The sequence below is a fragment of the Notolabrus celidotus genome, chromosome 7 (genome assembly GCF_009762535.1).
Source record: "Notolabrus celidotus isolate fNotCel1 chromosome 7, fNotCel1.pri, whole genome shotgun sequence".
Lineage (NCBI taxonomy): Eukaryota > Metazoa > Chordata > Actinopteri > Labriformes > Labridae > Notolabrus > Notolabrus celidotus.
The window spans coordinates 12,144,467-12,159,438 of record NC_048278.1 but is presented as its reverse complement, the minus strand read 5'-3'; the positions used below and the strand labels follow the sequence as shown (position 1 = coordinate 12,159,438).

General features: G+C 39.7%; 2 protein-coding genes across 6 annotated transcripts; both read right to left on the bottom strand.

Annotated features, from left to right (window-relative positions):
• Positions 1 to 42: 42 nt before the first annotated feature.
• Positions 43 to 7,094, bottom strand: LOC117815890. Of its 3 annotated transcripts, XM_034687898.1 has the most exons (7): positions 6,897 to 7,089; positions 5,916 to 6,055; positions 5,542 to 5,814; positions 5,283 to 5,414; positions 3,043 to 4,836; positions 2,287 to 2,362; positions 745 to 1,291 (listed from the first exon to the last, which is right to left on the bottom strand). In XM_034687898.1, the coding sequence occupies exons 2-6, from the start codon at positions 6,000 to 6,002 to the stop codon at positions 2,300 to 2,302; spliced, it is 2,349 nt and encodes a 782-aa protein (XP_034543789.1). In that variant the 5' UTR covers positions 6,003 to 6,055; positions 6,897 to 7,089; the 3' UTR covers positions 745 to 1,291; positions 2,287 to 2,299. The 3 variants fall into 3 exon arrangements, 2 of the variants coding, with proteins under 2 accessions (XP_034543788.1, XP_034543789.1); XM_034687897.1 differs by having other exon boundaries at positions 43 to 1,291; positions 5,542 to 6,055; XR_004631861.1 differs by having other exon boundaries at positions 473 to 1,291; positions 2,287 to 4,836; positions 5,542 to 6,055; positions 6,897 to 7,094.
• A 1,445-nt stretch (positions 7,095 to 8,539) lies between these two features.
• LOC117816368 (actin cytoskeleton-regulatory complex protein PAN1-like) lies at positions 8,540 to 14,921 on the bottom strand. Of its 3 annotated transcripts, XM_034688587.1 has the most exons (5): positions 14,859 to 14,916; positions 14,718 to 14,776; positions 11,928 to 12,607; positions 11,746 to 11,847; positions 8,540 to 11,045 (listed from the first exon to the last, which is right to left on the bottom strand). In XM_034688587.1, exons 3-5 carry the CDS (start codon positions 12,234 to 12,236, stop codon positions 9,732 to 9,734), a joined length of 1,725 nt encoding a protein of 574 aa, XP_034544478.1. In that variant the 5' UTR covers positions 12,237 to 12,607; positions 14,718 to 14,776; positions 14,859 to 14,916; the 3' UTR covers positions 8,540 to 9,731. The 3 variants fall into 3 exon arrangements, with proteins under 3 accessions (XP_034544478.1, XP_034544476.1, XP_034544479.1); XM_034688585.1 differs by having other exon boundaries at positions 14,718 to 14,921; XM_034688588.1 differs by lacking the exon at positions 14,718 to 14,776 and having other exon boundaries at positions 14,777 to 14,921.
• Positions 14,922 to 14,972: the final 51 nt, after the last annotated feature.

Sequence of the window (14,972 nt, the reverse complement as noted above, 5' to 3'; positions counted from 1 at the left end):
AAAAGACAACCGTACTATAATAGTTCTTTCAGACATTCCTTCTCTCATTCCAAAGGTTCCTTTATTTCTTAGACAGAGGGCCAGATTCATAACAGGAATTATTTTATTTTTTGTATCTGTGCGCTGGTGCTGTTTGTGTAAATTTAGATGAGCAATTATGCATTAATTCAAGGCAGAACTGACCCTTTGCTGTTCAAATAAACCTCATTTGAAAAAAAGAGTCCATTCACAACCATTGGCACTGGTAGCCACAAGCAGTTAAGGTGACATTTTCACCATCTGCTGGGAGTTTGTATAAATACACTACAGTTCTTCTCAAGGATGTGATGCTCAAACTTTTCAGTGATTATTACAACAACAATTCCATCTCTGAATGACCTAAAAATAATACAGCTCTTCATAAAGTTGGTTAACATTAATGAGACATCACTATTACCTTCATAGTTTGTCTAAAAAAAAATCACAGCAGAAGTTTAGGAGGTATTTGTTGTGTATTACTGGGTAAAACATGAAGTTTTGGACCTGTTGGTGGCACTAAAGTCAGAGGAGGAAAGAGTCAAGAGAACTGTCCCGAGATGTTTCTAAAACACATCATAGAAAAAGGACAACTCAAAGTCGCTTTTCTGTTCCATTTCAATACAATAAAATGTATTATTATTATTATTTCAATCTGGTCAAAGATGACTTCACTCAGCACAGACACAATTGTTGGTGGTGAAGCCCAAAATGACAGGACCTGAACACTTTACAGGATCAACACTTTATGATAGAAAATATATATTTCAGCCAACAGATCCTACATACATATTGTCCTTATTCAAATTTGTAGACGTAAAAAAGGCAGAATAGAAACAGTCACAAAGCAGTGATGCTCACTGAAACACAATGATGTATTGAGTGAAACTGTCCAGACCAAAACTGGCATTTATCTGCCCAAAAATACTTTCTTGAAGAAGAGTTCATCCATTCATTCGACTCGACTCCCGGCCACGACCATCCCATGCATGTCTTACTACACTCTCTACTCCACATGTTTCCTGTCTCTCCAGCTTTCCTATCTAATTTTTTTTTTAAAAAAGGGCAACAGTCCCAAAATAAAATAATTTTCTTTTTTTTTTTACAGTGTCTTCAGAGAGGTCAGTACAAAAACAGTAGTATGACTTAAATATTAAATGGTCATGTTACACTATTTAACACTATTGTAAACGATAAGTGTTATACATGAGGTCCATGTGGTCTGTCAGGGCTCACAGAACGATGAATGAAATAACACTGAGAACACTTCACAGATCTGTGGAAAAAGAACAAAAGAGGTAATAAACGAGGGAGAAAAATAAATTTCATTCATCCACCTCCACTAATCCTGAAAAAACACTGATTTTTTACTCATACTGACGTCAAGTACAGAAAATATCTAGAGATGATTTGGTGATGGCAACATTTAGAACCTAAAGTGGAGGACATTTAAGTTAAAATAGTAATACTATAAATATTGCAATAAAATAAATTACTATTGTATGTGGGTTGGTCAATCATTACACTAGTGGAAGATTAGCCACTTTAAAGAAAAATTTGAGATTTCAAGGAAAAAAAGTTGTAAATTTACCAAAGTAAAGTCATAATTCTAGCCCATAGTAAGCATATATCTTATTTTGAAGGGGAATGTAAGGGGAACAGCCAGCCGCCGAAACCAAATTAAAGTTGAGCATCTTGTGGTATTACTTAAGCGTAAGTTTCACAAATGACTGAATACCCAACCTTTTAGCCCCTCAGCGATACATTGTCCTTAGTATCTTTTCTGTCTTCTGTTTTCTGTCAGTCTTTTCTGAGGAAGGGAAGTCTATTACAGTATTGGGTATCAACAAACTTGAGAAACAACAAAGCCCCTCTGAATTGCATGCAGTAACCAACACTAGCCCTGCAGTAAACCAATTGCAGCCATACCGTTCGAAACAAAAGACACAACTCCTCCAGGTCAGAGTGGTTCTTTCTTCGAGAAAGCCCCAGTGTTTTTGTACAATCTTCTCAGAGTCCTGATACTTCTCACACTGTGGTGCTGATTTGCTTTGATTTCATTATTTGCGAAACCTTTACAAAAGTATAAATCCACAAGATGCTCCACTTTCCTCATTTTAGTCTAGGCTGATGGCTACTCTACTACTTACCATGGACTAAAATTATTCTCCTAATAGTACAATTTCATTCTTGAATTCTCTTGATTTGACATATCTGGCCTTAATTCTCCATTGTACATATTTGAGTGGTCTCACACATATCTTTACTCACTTTATTCAGTCTCTCAGGGTATAGAGTTGTGTGGTTGTATGACATTTGGCTTCTGCTTCTGGTTAAACGCAGCCAGCTAGAAAAAAAAAAAGTTTTTAAACAGGACAGAGAAAAAGTGTTTCACGTTTATGTCAGCAAAAAATATCCTGAAGTAGAAACAGTTAGAAATCAGCTGTAAATTCTAATTTGTATTATTGATTTGAATCCTTTAGAAATACAATTTAAACCTGTGTCCTCTGCATGGGACAGTGAGACTTTCTTCTTCTCAATGAAAACTGGAGGGTAGTCAGGTATCAGCTTTAGAGGACATTTTTTTTATATATAAGAAATGATACAGAAACAAGGGTTATGAAGTTTTAGTCACAGATTAAAACTGAGATTATTTGTCCTGAACATCCTTACACTAATTTTTGAGGTTCAGTTTTCATGAGGTAAAAAAAATGAAAAAGAAATGCAGAGCAACTGAAACTATATTACTTTAAATCTAACGTCATTTTCTTGTGCCCTTAATCATGCATTCTCTGTGGGACCTATCATAACACCCTTAGAAGGTTTCTTTTGTTGTTTGTTTGTCAAAATTTGTCTTATTACTTGTTGTCAGGCTTATATCTTAAATTTACAAAAATAGCACATCGATATATAGAATTGTTTTCTCTATCCAGGGAACAAAAATCTAGATGAATGGTACTAAATAACTTCTCTAATTTTCTCAGATAAGACAGATTGAGAAGTCGTAAAAAACGATCCTCTACTAACCATTTTCCTCAGATTCTTCTTTATTTCCTCTTCTGTTGGTGCCTCTTTTACTACCACTGTTTCAGAGTCATGTTCAACTCCATGTGAAGCTTCCTTCTTCTCTACCTTCTCCTCCATCACCCTCTTCTCTACCTTCTCCTCCATAACCCTCTTTACCTCCTTCTCCTCCATCACTGTCTTCATCCTCTTCGCCTCCTTGGCAGATTTTGCCAGCTTTTTTCCCATCCTACATCGCTGTATAAATAAACGTTGTTTCCATATTCTTTTGTTAGGATCCCCTGTTCTTCTCCTCTTGCCTCCTGTGAGTGTCTTTAAACAGCTTTGGGAGGTTGTCTGCAGGGTGGTAACGACACGCAGGCAGCGAGTGCCAGAGGCCGGCCCGACTTGCCCCTCACTTCTCGACAAATCTGGATTCACAAGTAAGTGAGTGTCTTGTGCTGAAAGTTTGTGTAGTTGGCGGACTCTTTTAGGTGCTGCTGCAGGCTCAGCAAAGTGATGGAAAGGGTCCTGGGAATTAGAATACTCACTGTGATAAAATGGTACAGGCTCAGCATCCTGGGGATACATCCAAAAAGAGTTTGTAGTAGCATCGAAAGAGTTGCTGTGGTACTCATCATACTCAGAATACTGGGGAAAACCATATTCTGTATATGCAGGAAAAGTATCAGGGTGTTCGGGTGGATATGTTGGAATAGGATGAAGTGAATGTGGGTTTTCATGGGTAAAGGTTTCTTTGGAGTGCTCCCCATCTCTGTCTCTGTCACAGTGAGTCTGTGCTCTTGTACTGTCCTGTTTGCTGTCATGGTTTGTCAGCTTATCTCTGCATCTGTCTCTCGAGTGAGATGATCGCCTTTGATTAGAGTCTCTGCTGTGAGACAACCGACAGTGAGAGGAACTGGGACTAGAGTTTTGAGATGTTGACCTTGAGTTGGAGGAGGAAGAAGAGGAAGTAAAAGAGTTTCTGAAATGTTTGTGAGAGCCCCTCTGCTGGCTCTCCTGCTGTTCTCTGCTCTCAGCCCTCTTCTTCCCATACAACCTTTCCTGAGTTCTGTCTTCTAGTTTACTCATCTCCTCCACTTCCAGGCTTAACCCCAGAGTTTTGAGGATGTTCTGGAGTTGTTCACGGTGATCATCCACCTTTGGTGGTTCTTCCTCTTTCTTCTTCTTCTTCTTCTTCTTCTTCACTGCAGGGGGAGACTTTGATTGACTACTCGAGGCAAAGCAGCGGCCTTCTTTTTTTTCTTTCTCCTCATCATCAGGTAAGGGGAGTTTCTGACTGAGGGACCTCTCTTGACTGTGTGGGTTGATCTTTCTCTCTGCACTGCTGGTGAGACTGTGGCCTGGCAGCAAGGCTCCACTAGAAAGCAAGCAGTGATCTCCTCTGTCGTTCCTCTTCTCCTCACCATTTGGTAGGGAGAATCTCTCACTGAGGGATCTCTCTTGGCTGTGTGGGTTGGTCTTTCTCTCTTTGATGCTTGTCTGGCTGTGGCACAGCAGAGAGACTCCACTATTTGATCCTTGGCTCTCACTCCTGGAAGGTGGACCTTCTCCCTGGCTCGCGCCTCTGAGAGGCATATCTAACTTGTCCTTTAAAGCAGTGGGCTGAAAGTCAAGGACCTCCACACCTACAGGAAGATCCTCACCATCAGCGTTGACAATCTTACTGAGCATGTCTATGTCCACTCCTTTGTTGAGCACGCTGAGAAAGCGCTGGAAACCCAGGTCAAAGCTGTTTGCTTTCTTCTCTGCTGAAGTTTCCATTTGAGCTGGAGGAGGTGGTGTGATATCAGGGACCTGGGAGAAATTGCATACATGAACCTTGTGAAGTTTGTAAATATTAGTCTCTCAAAACAATCTCTTTGCTGATCTTGTCCTATCATGGGTATGAAGTGCTTCCCTGCTGTCGTTTATCAATCAACCACCCTACTTGAAGTATAAATAAAGTTGGTTCATCTTGTCTGACACTGACCCAGTGGAAGCTGTTCCTTGTATTAAAATAAAGTCAGTTATCTGGCTGATGGCTCGTTTGCAACTGTAGATCATAATTTGGCAACCTTACTGTCTATCAATGAATGCATGCTGGGCGATGTTTAAACCTCCAGGGCCCTGTACAGAATACACCATTACAGAATAGAGAGTTGAAAGAAACTATTGTGTTTAGTATTAATTAGTATACATTTTCTGGTTGTCAACTGTCAGGCCAAAAATAAATTCTGAAAGGGAAAAACAATCACACAAACCTGTCTGTATGTTGAAAATACAAAGGGATCATTGAGTCTCCGCTCCATTAGTGCCTTCACTCTCAGCTTCAAGGGATGGTCCTGCAGCTTGCTCCGGCTTGATGACTTCAGTCTCTCTTTAGGTGAGTGGCCCTGAGAAACAACAGAGGAAACAGCAAAGAATCAAGTTTATGATTTTCAAGTTTTATGAAATACACACTAATTTCAACGTGCACAAACTGTTTAAACACTAGATAATCAGAAGATATAAGTTACCTACCTTTGACAGTAAGCTGTCAGGATGTCGTTTCTGCAAAACTGCATTCACCCTCTCTCTAAGAGTTGGACCCTCACATTCAGCTGATTCTCTATTGGTGGAAAAGTCTAGTGTTGCCTTATTCACAATATGTTCACCTTTTTTCAGAGCAATGGAAACTCTCTTTTGTTTTATCTGCTCTTCAATCTCTCTGAGTTCTTGACGTTTTCTTGCCAGCTCTGGGTCCTCATCTTCCATGAGAAGGGGCTCTCCATCTGGGTCATCAGCTTCGGACTCCTGGTTGTAAAAGTCAGAGGATGCAGAGCTGGGTTCCTCCCATTCCACATTCACTCCAGCACTGCTTTGTGGTCCAACATCAGTGTATCTTGAGTACTCACAGTGAGAGTTCTGGTTATGGTTAGAAGCTGGAGCATTGTACATGCTGCTAATAATGCCATTCTGTTGATTTCTCCTTTGAATAGCATCCTGGAAAAGTGGATCCATCCTTCAGCTCGTCTCTTTGAAGTCAGGACACTTTCTGAAAGGTAGGTGAGAGGACAGTGCGTGAACAAGCACATAAAGTGTGCAGACTGTTTATCTGCAGACTTTATTTACAATACAGCAACTGCCACCCTGCTTAACAGAAAATATCAGTTGCCTTTTTGACAAGCCCCCTAACATCGACTGATCACTCCAATATTTAAGTACACAATGCATTTATTTATAAAGCACTTATTGGAATGCTACTGTCATATTTATCTTCGATGCTAGTTTGGTCCTCTGGAGCAAAACATACCAGATCAACTGGTTGGCTCACTCTGCAGGTTCCCAGAGTTAATTCTGAGGTGGGAAAATCTGCCTTTTGCGTATTTGCACCATCTGCATGGAACTCCCTGCAAAGCACTTTCAAAATAAATGCACTGGTTTCTTTTAATCATTTTAAATCATTAGTTTTAACATTTTTAACCTCTGATTGTACCTGTTTTCACTGACTTTGTGTGACATTATTTTTCAATGGTTGTAACATTACTTTTAATTGTTGTCTGTTTTTAACAGATTCATTCTTTTAGGGTTATATCTTTTATTTGCTTGTCATGCATTTTAATGTTTCTTTTATATACTCGTCGTCATTGTAAATGAGGGCTTGCTCTCAATGATTTTCGAGTTTAAATAAAGATAATAATAACATTTACTAAGTTAGCAAATCTCAATAGTTGAAGTAAACACCAAGCCTAACATTTGATCACCACACATCCATAGCAGTGCAATACTCTATATCAGTGTTATTATGGCAAACTGTGAATTAAACGAAGAGAAAATAAATATTCTCTCTCTCTCTTTACTAGCTTAGCTGTGTAGCTACCAGATTGTTTACTTACTACAGACAGTCGAACCCCTCTTGTCAAGTTGCGGATTGTTATTTCATTGCCGACATTTTGATGTTTTCGGACAGTTAAAGGTCAGACTGCAGTTTGATTCAGATGTTGTCAAGAGTAACAGTTTGATGACACCTCGAACTGAACGAGAGGAGGGTAGAACCATAGGATAGGATAGAACCCTATGGTTAGAACACATAGATCACTAATTCGGTGGTGTGGGATATAATGTAACAGCGCCACCTGCTGGACGGAGTACTGCCACTGCATGAATCATTCTGAATATTTGCACCTTCTAGAAATGTAACCCTCCTCTTATCCTTGGGGTCAATTGGACCCGATTGACCCCATTCAGTGTTTAAAGTCTCTAAATTAATGACTAACATCATTTTTTTGGCTTCTTATTTCATGACTTTTCCTAACTTAATGGGGACAACTGGGAAAACATCAAATTAAAATGTTGAGATGTTCCAAATTCCTGAAAAAAAATGTATGTATCTTGTTCTTTGGGGTCAATTTGACATTCAATGATGTGTCCTCCTGTGTCATACATTTTGATAACATAGAAACAAGGCAGGGCCGACGAGAGCATGACAAACTCACAGCAGTTTGATGTTCAATTTTACAATTAAAGTCCTTCTAAATGCTTTAAATTGTGTGTATGCTTGAAATATAGTTTAATTAAAGGGCTATTTAGGTAATCAACAAAGAAACATAAAGTACCTGACACATAAACCTGGGTAACAATCAGTTTCTGGAGGTTTAAATTGCAGGGGTCAAATTGACCCAAAGGATAAAAGATTTATGTGACGGGTGACGTTTTAAGCCAAAGGCCACTGTGGCTGTTTTGATCTTATAATAATCAAATTATAACTGAAAAAACCTATAATTTATAATGACAGATTACATAATCTATGCTGTATTTATGCTATCAAGGACCCGGGACATGTTAACTTGCAGGAACATTCATATTGCAGGGTTAACACAAGTTATTGGAGTGGTTCTTCGCCTCTGTAGTGGAACCAGATTTAGCATTTCCTACTATCCAATACTCGCTAGTTAGCCCCTTCATAGGGTAGGACTAAAGCAATTGTTGACTTTCTCCAACACCTTTGAACTTTTAAAACGGTTAGCATACTTTTGCAGGCTTCACCCTATGGCTTCACCCGATACATCTCGAGAGGCAGTGAGTAACTCCAATAATTTTACATGTGGTGTTCATGTAGCAGCTTATCTCTTTAAGAGCTGAAATTAAATGGATCAATTTAAACTCTGAAAAGTGATCATTTAGTCATCTAACAAAACATAAAAGTCATCTCAGCAAGTCTAAGTGCAAGTGCTCATTAGTATCTGTTATTTTGTCCTTTTACCAAAATAAATGTAGTGACCAAACTGTAATCCATAATTATCACAATTAAAGAAACTCCATGCATACTAAATCTGTAATATGAGTTTCACTTTTTGAATTGAACTTCTGAAAGAAATGACTTTTTCCACAATATTCTAAATTATTGATATGCACCTGTCAATGCAGAAACACATTTGGAAGATGGCAGGATTACTTAAGGACCCTCCTGTTGCTGCAAGAGACGTTTTGCCTTCTTTTCATAACAACAAAGAATGAATGCACACACAGCTCTTAGTCATTCACTTTAGATCAAAATGTTTAATATTATGCAATTCAAGTTATTTACACAATATGCATTTATACAGAAAAACAAAACATGTCAACCAATAAACCAAACAGCTTAGGTAAAGAGCGGGTGCAGTAAGGCTGACCGAAGCCATAGTGAAAAGACAAATCTGCTAATTTGTTAGGACAATCCTGAATCCTACACGATAACTTTTCAAGACAAGTATAATTCAAAGAGCAGCTATGATGTACCAGTCCATGATTTAACCAATCATGAAAACAAAGTGAAGACAAAGTTCTGAGAAATCAAGACACTTTTTCAATATTGTTCCAGTACGTTTCTCTAGGATGACACTGTGCTATGAGTACAAGGCTCAAACACATCCTACAGGTTCGTCAATCAACTCCTGGTCAACTGTCAGTTGTTAAATTTGTTGTCTGTTTTCTCTGTACTTGACCTATTCTTTATTGATGCTGGTAAGGCTGCTTCCAATTGTTCCAAGGACTGTGCATAACTAAGAATTTAGTCATTGAATTCCTATCTGGCTGTTGAATAAGAAGCTTCGATCATTTGTTCCCTTATTATCTCCAGATCAGTGCCTCACCAAACTTCCAAATCATCCAATGTGACTCATGTTTTATGTGTAACCACATTTATCTGTTTTTCAACGTGCTGTTTGCCGACTAATACAAAAGTTCCAGCCTCTCTTTGAGTTTAAAGTCACAACTTTTTTTTCACTGGAAGACATATTTCTCTCAGCGTTGGAGCCAAAGTCAGCAGCAGCTCAGCTCCCAGCCCCCGAAACACCACCATAGAGGGTCAGAGAAATATATGTTTTTTAATAAAACTGCTTTACTTATTATTTTGGCAGTTTTAATCATAAGATCTGTTAGATAATTAGCCCTCAAGCTGAGCACCTACAAATAAGCTAGCAGCAGCTCAGCTTGTAGCCCCTTCTGATGTTCTGTGTAGGCACAGAATACAAAACTGGTGTTTTCAGGATGTTACTGCTTTTAATCAACAGGTTTTATTTTTTCTTACATAAGAAAAAAAATGGTATTGTGTGGTTTTGACTGGACTAACAAAACCCAGAACATTTACATAGTGAGCATCTTATAGTGTGTCTATTTCTGTAGGAGAAAATGACCGTTATCATCAATATCTATCTGTTTTAAAGTCTGGTTTTCATCCTAATCTACTTTCTTCATCCAGCTTGTTTTGTTTCAATGACTTGCAAACAGCGGGGCCTTGACGCTGTCTTCTTGTTTTGTGTGTTGTTTGTAGGCTGAATAGGGTTCATATGCGGCAGGTTAAAAAAGGGCGGCTGAGGATTACTCATGTGCTGTGGGAGTAGGTGACTTGTTTGAGGGAGAAGTCCAGGAAAGAGGTTCGGAGGTGGAGCATGGGGCATAGGGAAGACGGGAGGCCGGCAAGGAAATAAAAACCTGGGTCCAACATTGGGGAAATAAGGAGGCAGAGCAGGGGGTAAAGCTTGAGGTAGAGCTTGAGGTAGAGCTGGAGGGAGCCCTGGAGGCCGAGCTGGAGGGAGATTGGTGGGTGGAGCAGGAGGAAGAGCTGGGAAAGGTGTTGCAGGTGAACTGGTTACAGGAGAGTACGCTGACATCACAGATGGAGGAGGTGGCTCTGATGAAGTGTATGTGTGGTTTTGAGAAAATGCTTGAGACACAGCAGTCTTTTCCTGAGTGTTTGTTTCATATTTCTTCACATCATAGAAAGTATTACTGCTGGAGTTTGGGTCATATTCAACAGGTTTCAGTGTTTGGGTTTGCCTTTCTTCTGATAAATCTCTTGGAGCATTATCTGCATCTTCTTTCATGTAATAATCTTGACTTGGTGGACTGAAACTTGATCTACTCGATGACGATCTACTATGCAGTCTTGGTGAAAAAGCCCGCCTTGTGTCCCTTTCCTTGTTTCTTCTACGATGGCACTCCCTGTCACTGTCCTTCTTTCCATACAACCGCTCCTGGATCCGATGTGACATTTGACCCAGCTCCTCAAATCCTAAATTCATGCCAATGGCCTGCAAAACGTCCTGCATTTGCCTGTGCTTGTGCTCCTCTTCAGGTGTCAGTGTGACCTTTTCCACCACTGAGGGAGACCTGGATCTACTGCTAGAGCTAAGGAAGCTGCGCACTCCATCACCTTTTTGTAGAGACCTTTCATCAGACAGGGAGCTTCTCTTTGGGCTGAAAGACCTGTGATGAGGAGAAGCGACTTTCTGAGCTCTGACATTCTCTTTCCTATGGGAGTTATTTTTGTCACGTGCCTGTTGAACTTCATCACAACTGGGGGACCATGGTTGGTCTTCAGGGTGCATGAAAGAAATTGGAGACGGAGGTCGTTTATCCCCTCCTTCAGGGTTCTGGGTCACTATCTTGGTGAGCGTGTCAACATTGACCCCCTTGTTGAGCACATCGAGGAAACGCTGGAAACCCTTCGTCTTCTTCTCCACAGGATTAGCAGGAATCTGATAAGAAACATCGCTCTCGAAAGACTAATGGGGAACACAAAAGCATCCGAAATTTATAAAACAATGTATTACACACAGTGTTTTTATCTTCAATGCAGCACAGCACTGTCTGCAATATTTTTGATCGCAATGTTGTATTAACAGAGAGGGCATGATTTGGATTGCTTTAAAGATGAACTAGGGCAGAAAGTGCATTTAAAAAGAAAAACCTTTCAAACCCCCACAGTTGTTGAATGGGCTGCGTCAATTTTTGTTACCAACTGAATTGTTGAAAATGTATATACAGCTGATGGGTCTGACTCGGTTATATAAGATCGGTTTATGTGGTGCATGCAAGATTTACGGCAGGATTTCATGACATTGATTGTCTCCCTGTCTGCTTGAAAATCCAATACTCATTAAGTTAAAATAGCAAAAGAGATAAAGTGAAAGATGTATCAGGTGAAACGGGGGGGACAGTTGATTCCCACGTTATATTTGATACATTTTTCAATTGAACTAAGGTTATGATATATAATATAGTATTTTGGCAATGGTATCAGGTTATTATTGTACTGTTTGGTCCCAGGCAATTCCCTCTCTTGAAAAGTAAGCACACAATGCTTAACTAGAAAGAATGAGTAAAGGGTGGAAATTAACCTTTTTTGTATTCAGAGCATATCTGTTACTTCGTCTAATAATTAAATAAATAACGTATTGCAACAAAACAGTGACATAAACCCACCTGACCACTAGATCCATTCAAAGAAAGCCTTGCTCTGTTATGACGATGATCCTCATAGTCTTTGGAGGGGCTGTCAGTTGTCTCTCTGGGTTTGGCATAACTCTGCCGGACAAGGAGGAACAATTTAATACTTCAAATCATAATCCATACACTGCCAATATCTCAGTCTGTCTGTGACCTACCTTTGAGGTGTAATCTTGTGATTGCTTCCGTTCTTGTGAACGATCCCAGCTTTTTTCATGGCTATCTTTATCTTTGTAATATCCAGAGGAGGGTCGGCTATTTGAATCATCCCGATGATGCCTGTAAGGGAATTCCTCATGTCGATATTTTTGCCTCGAGTCTTGTGATGTTTTCTTGTATTTGAAATCTTCATCTTGTTGTTGTGAGTGTTTAGAATCCTTGTTAGTGTGTGAGCGGGAAAAAAACGTCTGGAGAAGGTCTGTTTGACTTATCCTCAGTCTCACGCCTGTATCTGTAATCATCTTCATCTTCCTCTGTAAACCTTCGCCTTTTCTTTTCAGAAGAAGCCCAATCAGATGAAGACGTGCGTCTCCTCACTGGGCTCTTTCTACTCCAGTCTCTGTTCATTGAGTCTGTACTGTACTTCCTCTTGGGTGAGTCGCTGTACTCTCTACCTCTGCTTGTCCTCTCTGCACCTCTCTGTCCATCCCCGCCATATTTATAATATGAATCCTTGGGTACATCTCTGTGAGGTTCACGTCTTTCTTCCCGCCTGTCGTCATAGCTGTCCCACTGCCTTGAACTTCTCTCACTGTACTGCCCCCTGTGATTGTGCTCAGACCTGTTGGAATACATCATCTCATCTCAGCAGATCCAGCAGCCACCGGGATGTCAAAGACTGCATCAAAAGGGGGAGAGAGAGTAGACTTTAAAAACAAATGGTATATGATTTACAAGGACTGCTGGAAGAAAGTGAGATCAAAGACGGGATGCAAATATAGATTTTAGAAATACATTCTTGTCTTCTAAAGCTGGGACACTGTAAAATGTTAACATTAACGAAATGTGACGATCTGCAAAACACTGAAACCCATGGTTACATTTGAACAGGGCTATTAAAACTGGCCAAGTGACTTGAGAATATTCCCTTTACAAAAACCAAAAGGGTTCAAAACATTTGAATTTCAAAATTTCAAAAGCCAGCATCTGTGATGGTGTGGACATGCATAAGTGCCCATGGCATGGATAGCTAACAGGGCACTAAAGGTGGGCGGATCGATGCCAAAATATCAATACTATGCCGTTTTTGAAGATCGATTCTTGGGTCAATAGGATCGATACCAGTTTCAGTTTCTTGCTTATGTTTTATCCATTTCATCAAAGAGTAGGGCTGTCTGTGCAAACAACGTTACGTTTTCTTGTACACACTTAGTGCATGAACTTTTTGCTTCTCCACCGCTGCTGTCCTGTGTGCTCAAACAACGAACAAACGCATCACACATCGCGCCACAGCGCACCCTGACTAACGATGCCAATCAGACATGCATTGCATGCCGTGATGGCTGAAAGTAAGAGGAGCCTCTTTTGGAGCTATTTTACAGCTGTCACTGAAAATGTAGCGAACTGTGACGTGTTTAGGAAAGCTGTTTGCTGCTGTGGTGCCACCAATTTGTTAAGACATATAAAAATCCTCATCAAAGAGAACTCTGAGTTTCAAGAGAAAAGATGGGAGGAGGAGGGAAATACTTCAGGCAGAGTATTTGTTGTTTGCCTTTAAAAACTGTCTGGTGTTTGAACACCCATGTGATACATCAAAGTACATAAGATACTTTTAATAATAGAAAGTATGGGTACCGTATCGATATCAGCGATTCTGGCCCTGTATTATTTGGTATTGGATCAAAACCAAAATTTGTGGTATCACAAACCCCTACAGGGCACATTTGAAGTGAAGTGTTTTCCAGGGAAGAGCTAGCATATTTTAGCATGACAATGACAAACTACATTCTTATAGTTCTGTAGTAGAAGAGTCCAGATCATAGACTGACCCGCCTACAGTCCTGACTTGTCAATCATTGGAGACGTTTGACACATTATGGCATGATAAATGAGACCTTGAACTATTAAGCAGATTGATTTCTATATCAAACAAAATGGGACACCATTCCACTTTTAAAAAACAATGACAGCAAGGGCTTCAATTCTCAAACACCTAGAGTGTAAAGAGGTGATGACACACAGTGGAAAACATAGCTCTGCCCCAACTTATAGAAACATATTGCTGGCATCAGGCTCAAAATTAACATATAGTTCTCCAAAAACACTGACATTTCTTAGTTTCAAGATTTATGCTACTTTTACAGATATGTAAAGTTTGAGTTGACAACATTTTAGGATCACATTTTGAGTTAAATTTAAATTTTACAAGTGTCCTAACTTTTTTTGAAAACAGGGTTATACAACACAACACACTGAATCAAATACAAACTATGATTGGTGCTTAAGTAAGGACCAAAAGTATGATGTCCTCTACTCAGTGTTAAGAAACAAAAGTACTAAATATTGTTGGAATAATATTGTTTGCTGCCACAGACTTTGGGCGAGCAGAGATTACTCCAGATTACAAAATCACCAGCCCCATTCAACCACAGATGAATTGTTTAATAAGATACATTTCAGCTGCTGGTGGAGGTACAGCATTCCTTACCAAATGAGGTTTGATATTAAGAAAACAGATGCCTGATGTATCTTTTTACTCGTTGGTAAGCTCAGCTGGACAGATCTACTTGCTGTTTGTTGGTCGGATGCAAATTAGCACAGAAAATCTAGCTAACTTTTTACCTTAGCTCTAGCTTTTGAATCATTGGAAGATAATATAAGTAATATAACAACCAACACCTTAACCTACAATTCAGGAAACAAGCTTTATGACATTTCCGCATGAAGTGGTTAACATAACGGTGTTAGCTAACAACTCAACGTAGCACTGGTGAGCAACCTGACGTTACCTTTCAGATGCACGACTCTTCGTTCTTTAACGCAGCAGGGCTAAATGATGAAGATTTACCTGGTAATCAGCAGAAAACCTTAATACAACACTCTGCAGAGTGAAGGAAAGATGCACTGAATTGTAAGTTATCGTTAGTTACTGTATGGTTGAGCGTCCTGCAGCAGGATACTGACCCCGCAAGGAAACAAGCAACAAACAATCTGAATTACTGCCACCTACTGGACGGAGTAAGAACAACCTCATTCAGGACTAA

Bases quoted from the DNA above. Each gene is read 5' to 3' on its own strand.
- LOC117816368 (XM_034688585.1), bottom strand. From the start codon at position 12,236: ATGAAGATGATTACAGATACAGGCGTGAGACTGAGGATAAGTCAAACA. The intron at 11,848-11,927 runs GTAGGTCACAGA...CTTGTCCGGCAG, and splicing joins CACAAGATTACACCTCAAAG to AGTTATGCCAAACCCAGAGA. The intron at 11,046-11,745 runs GTGGGTTTATGT...GTTCCCCATTAG, and splicing joins TGAATGGATCTAGTGGTCAG to TCTTTCGAGAGCGATGTTTC.
- LOC117815890 (XM_034687897.1), bottom strand. From the start codon at position 6,021: ATGGATCCACTTTTCCAGGATGCTATTCAAAGGAGAAATCAACAGAAT. The intron at 4,837-5,282 runs GTTTGTGTGATT...AATTTCTCCCAG, and splicing joins TATTTTCAACATACAGACAG to GTCCCTGATATCACACCACC. The intron at 2,363-3,042 runs GTTAGTAGAGGA...TTTTTTTTCTAG, and splicing joins AGAAGAATCTGAGGAAAATG to CTGGCTGCGTTTAACCAGAA.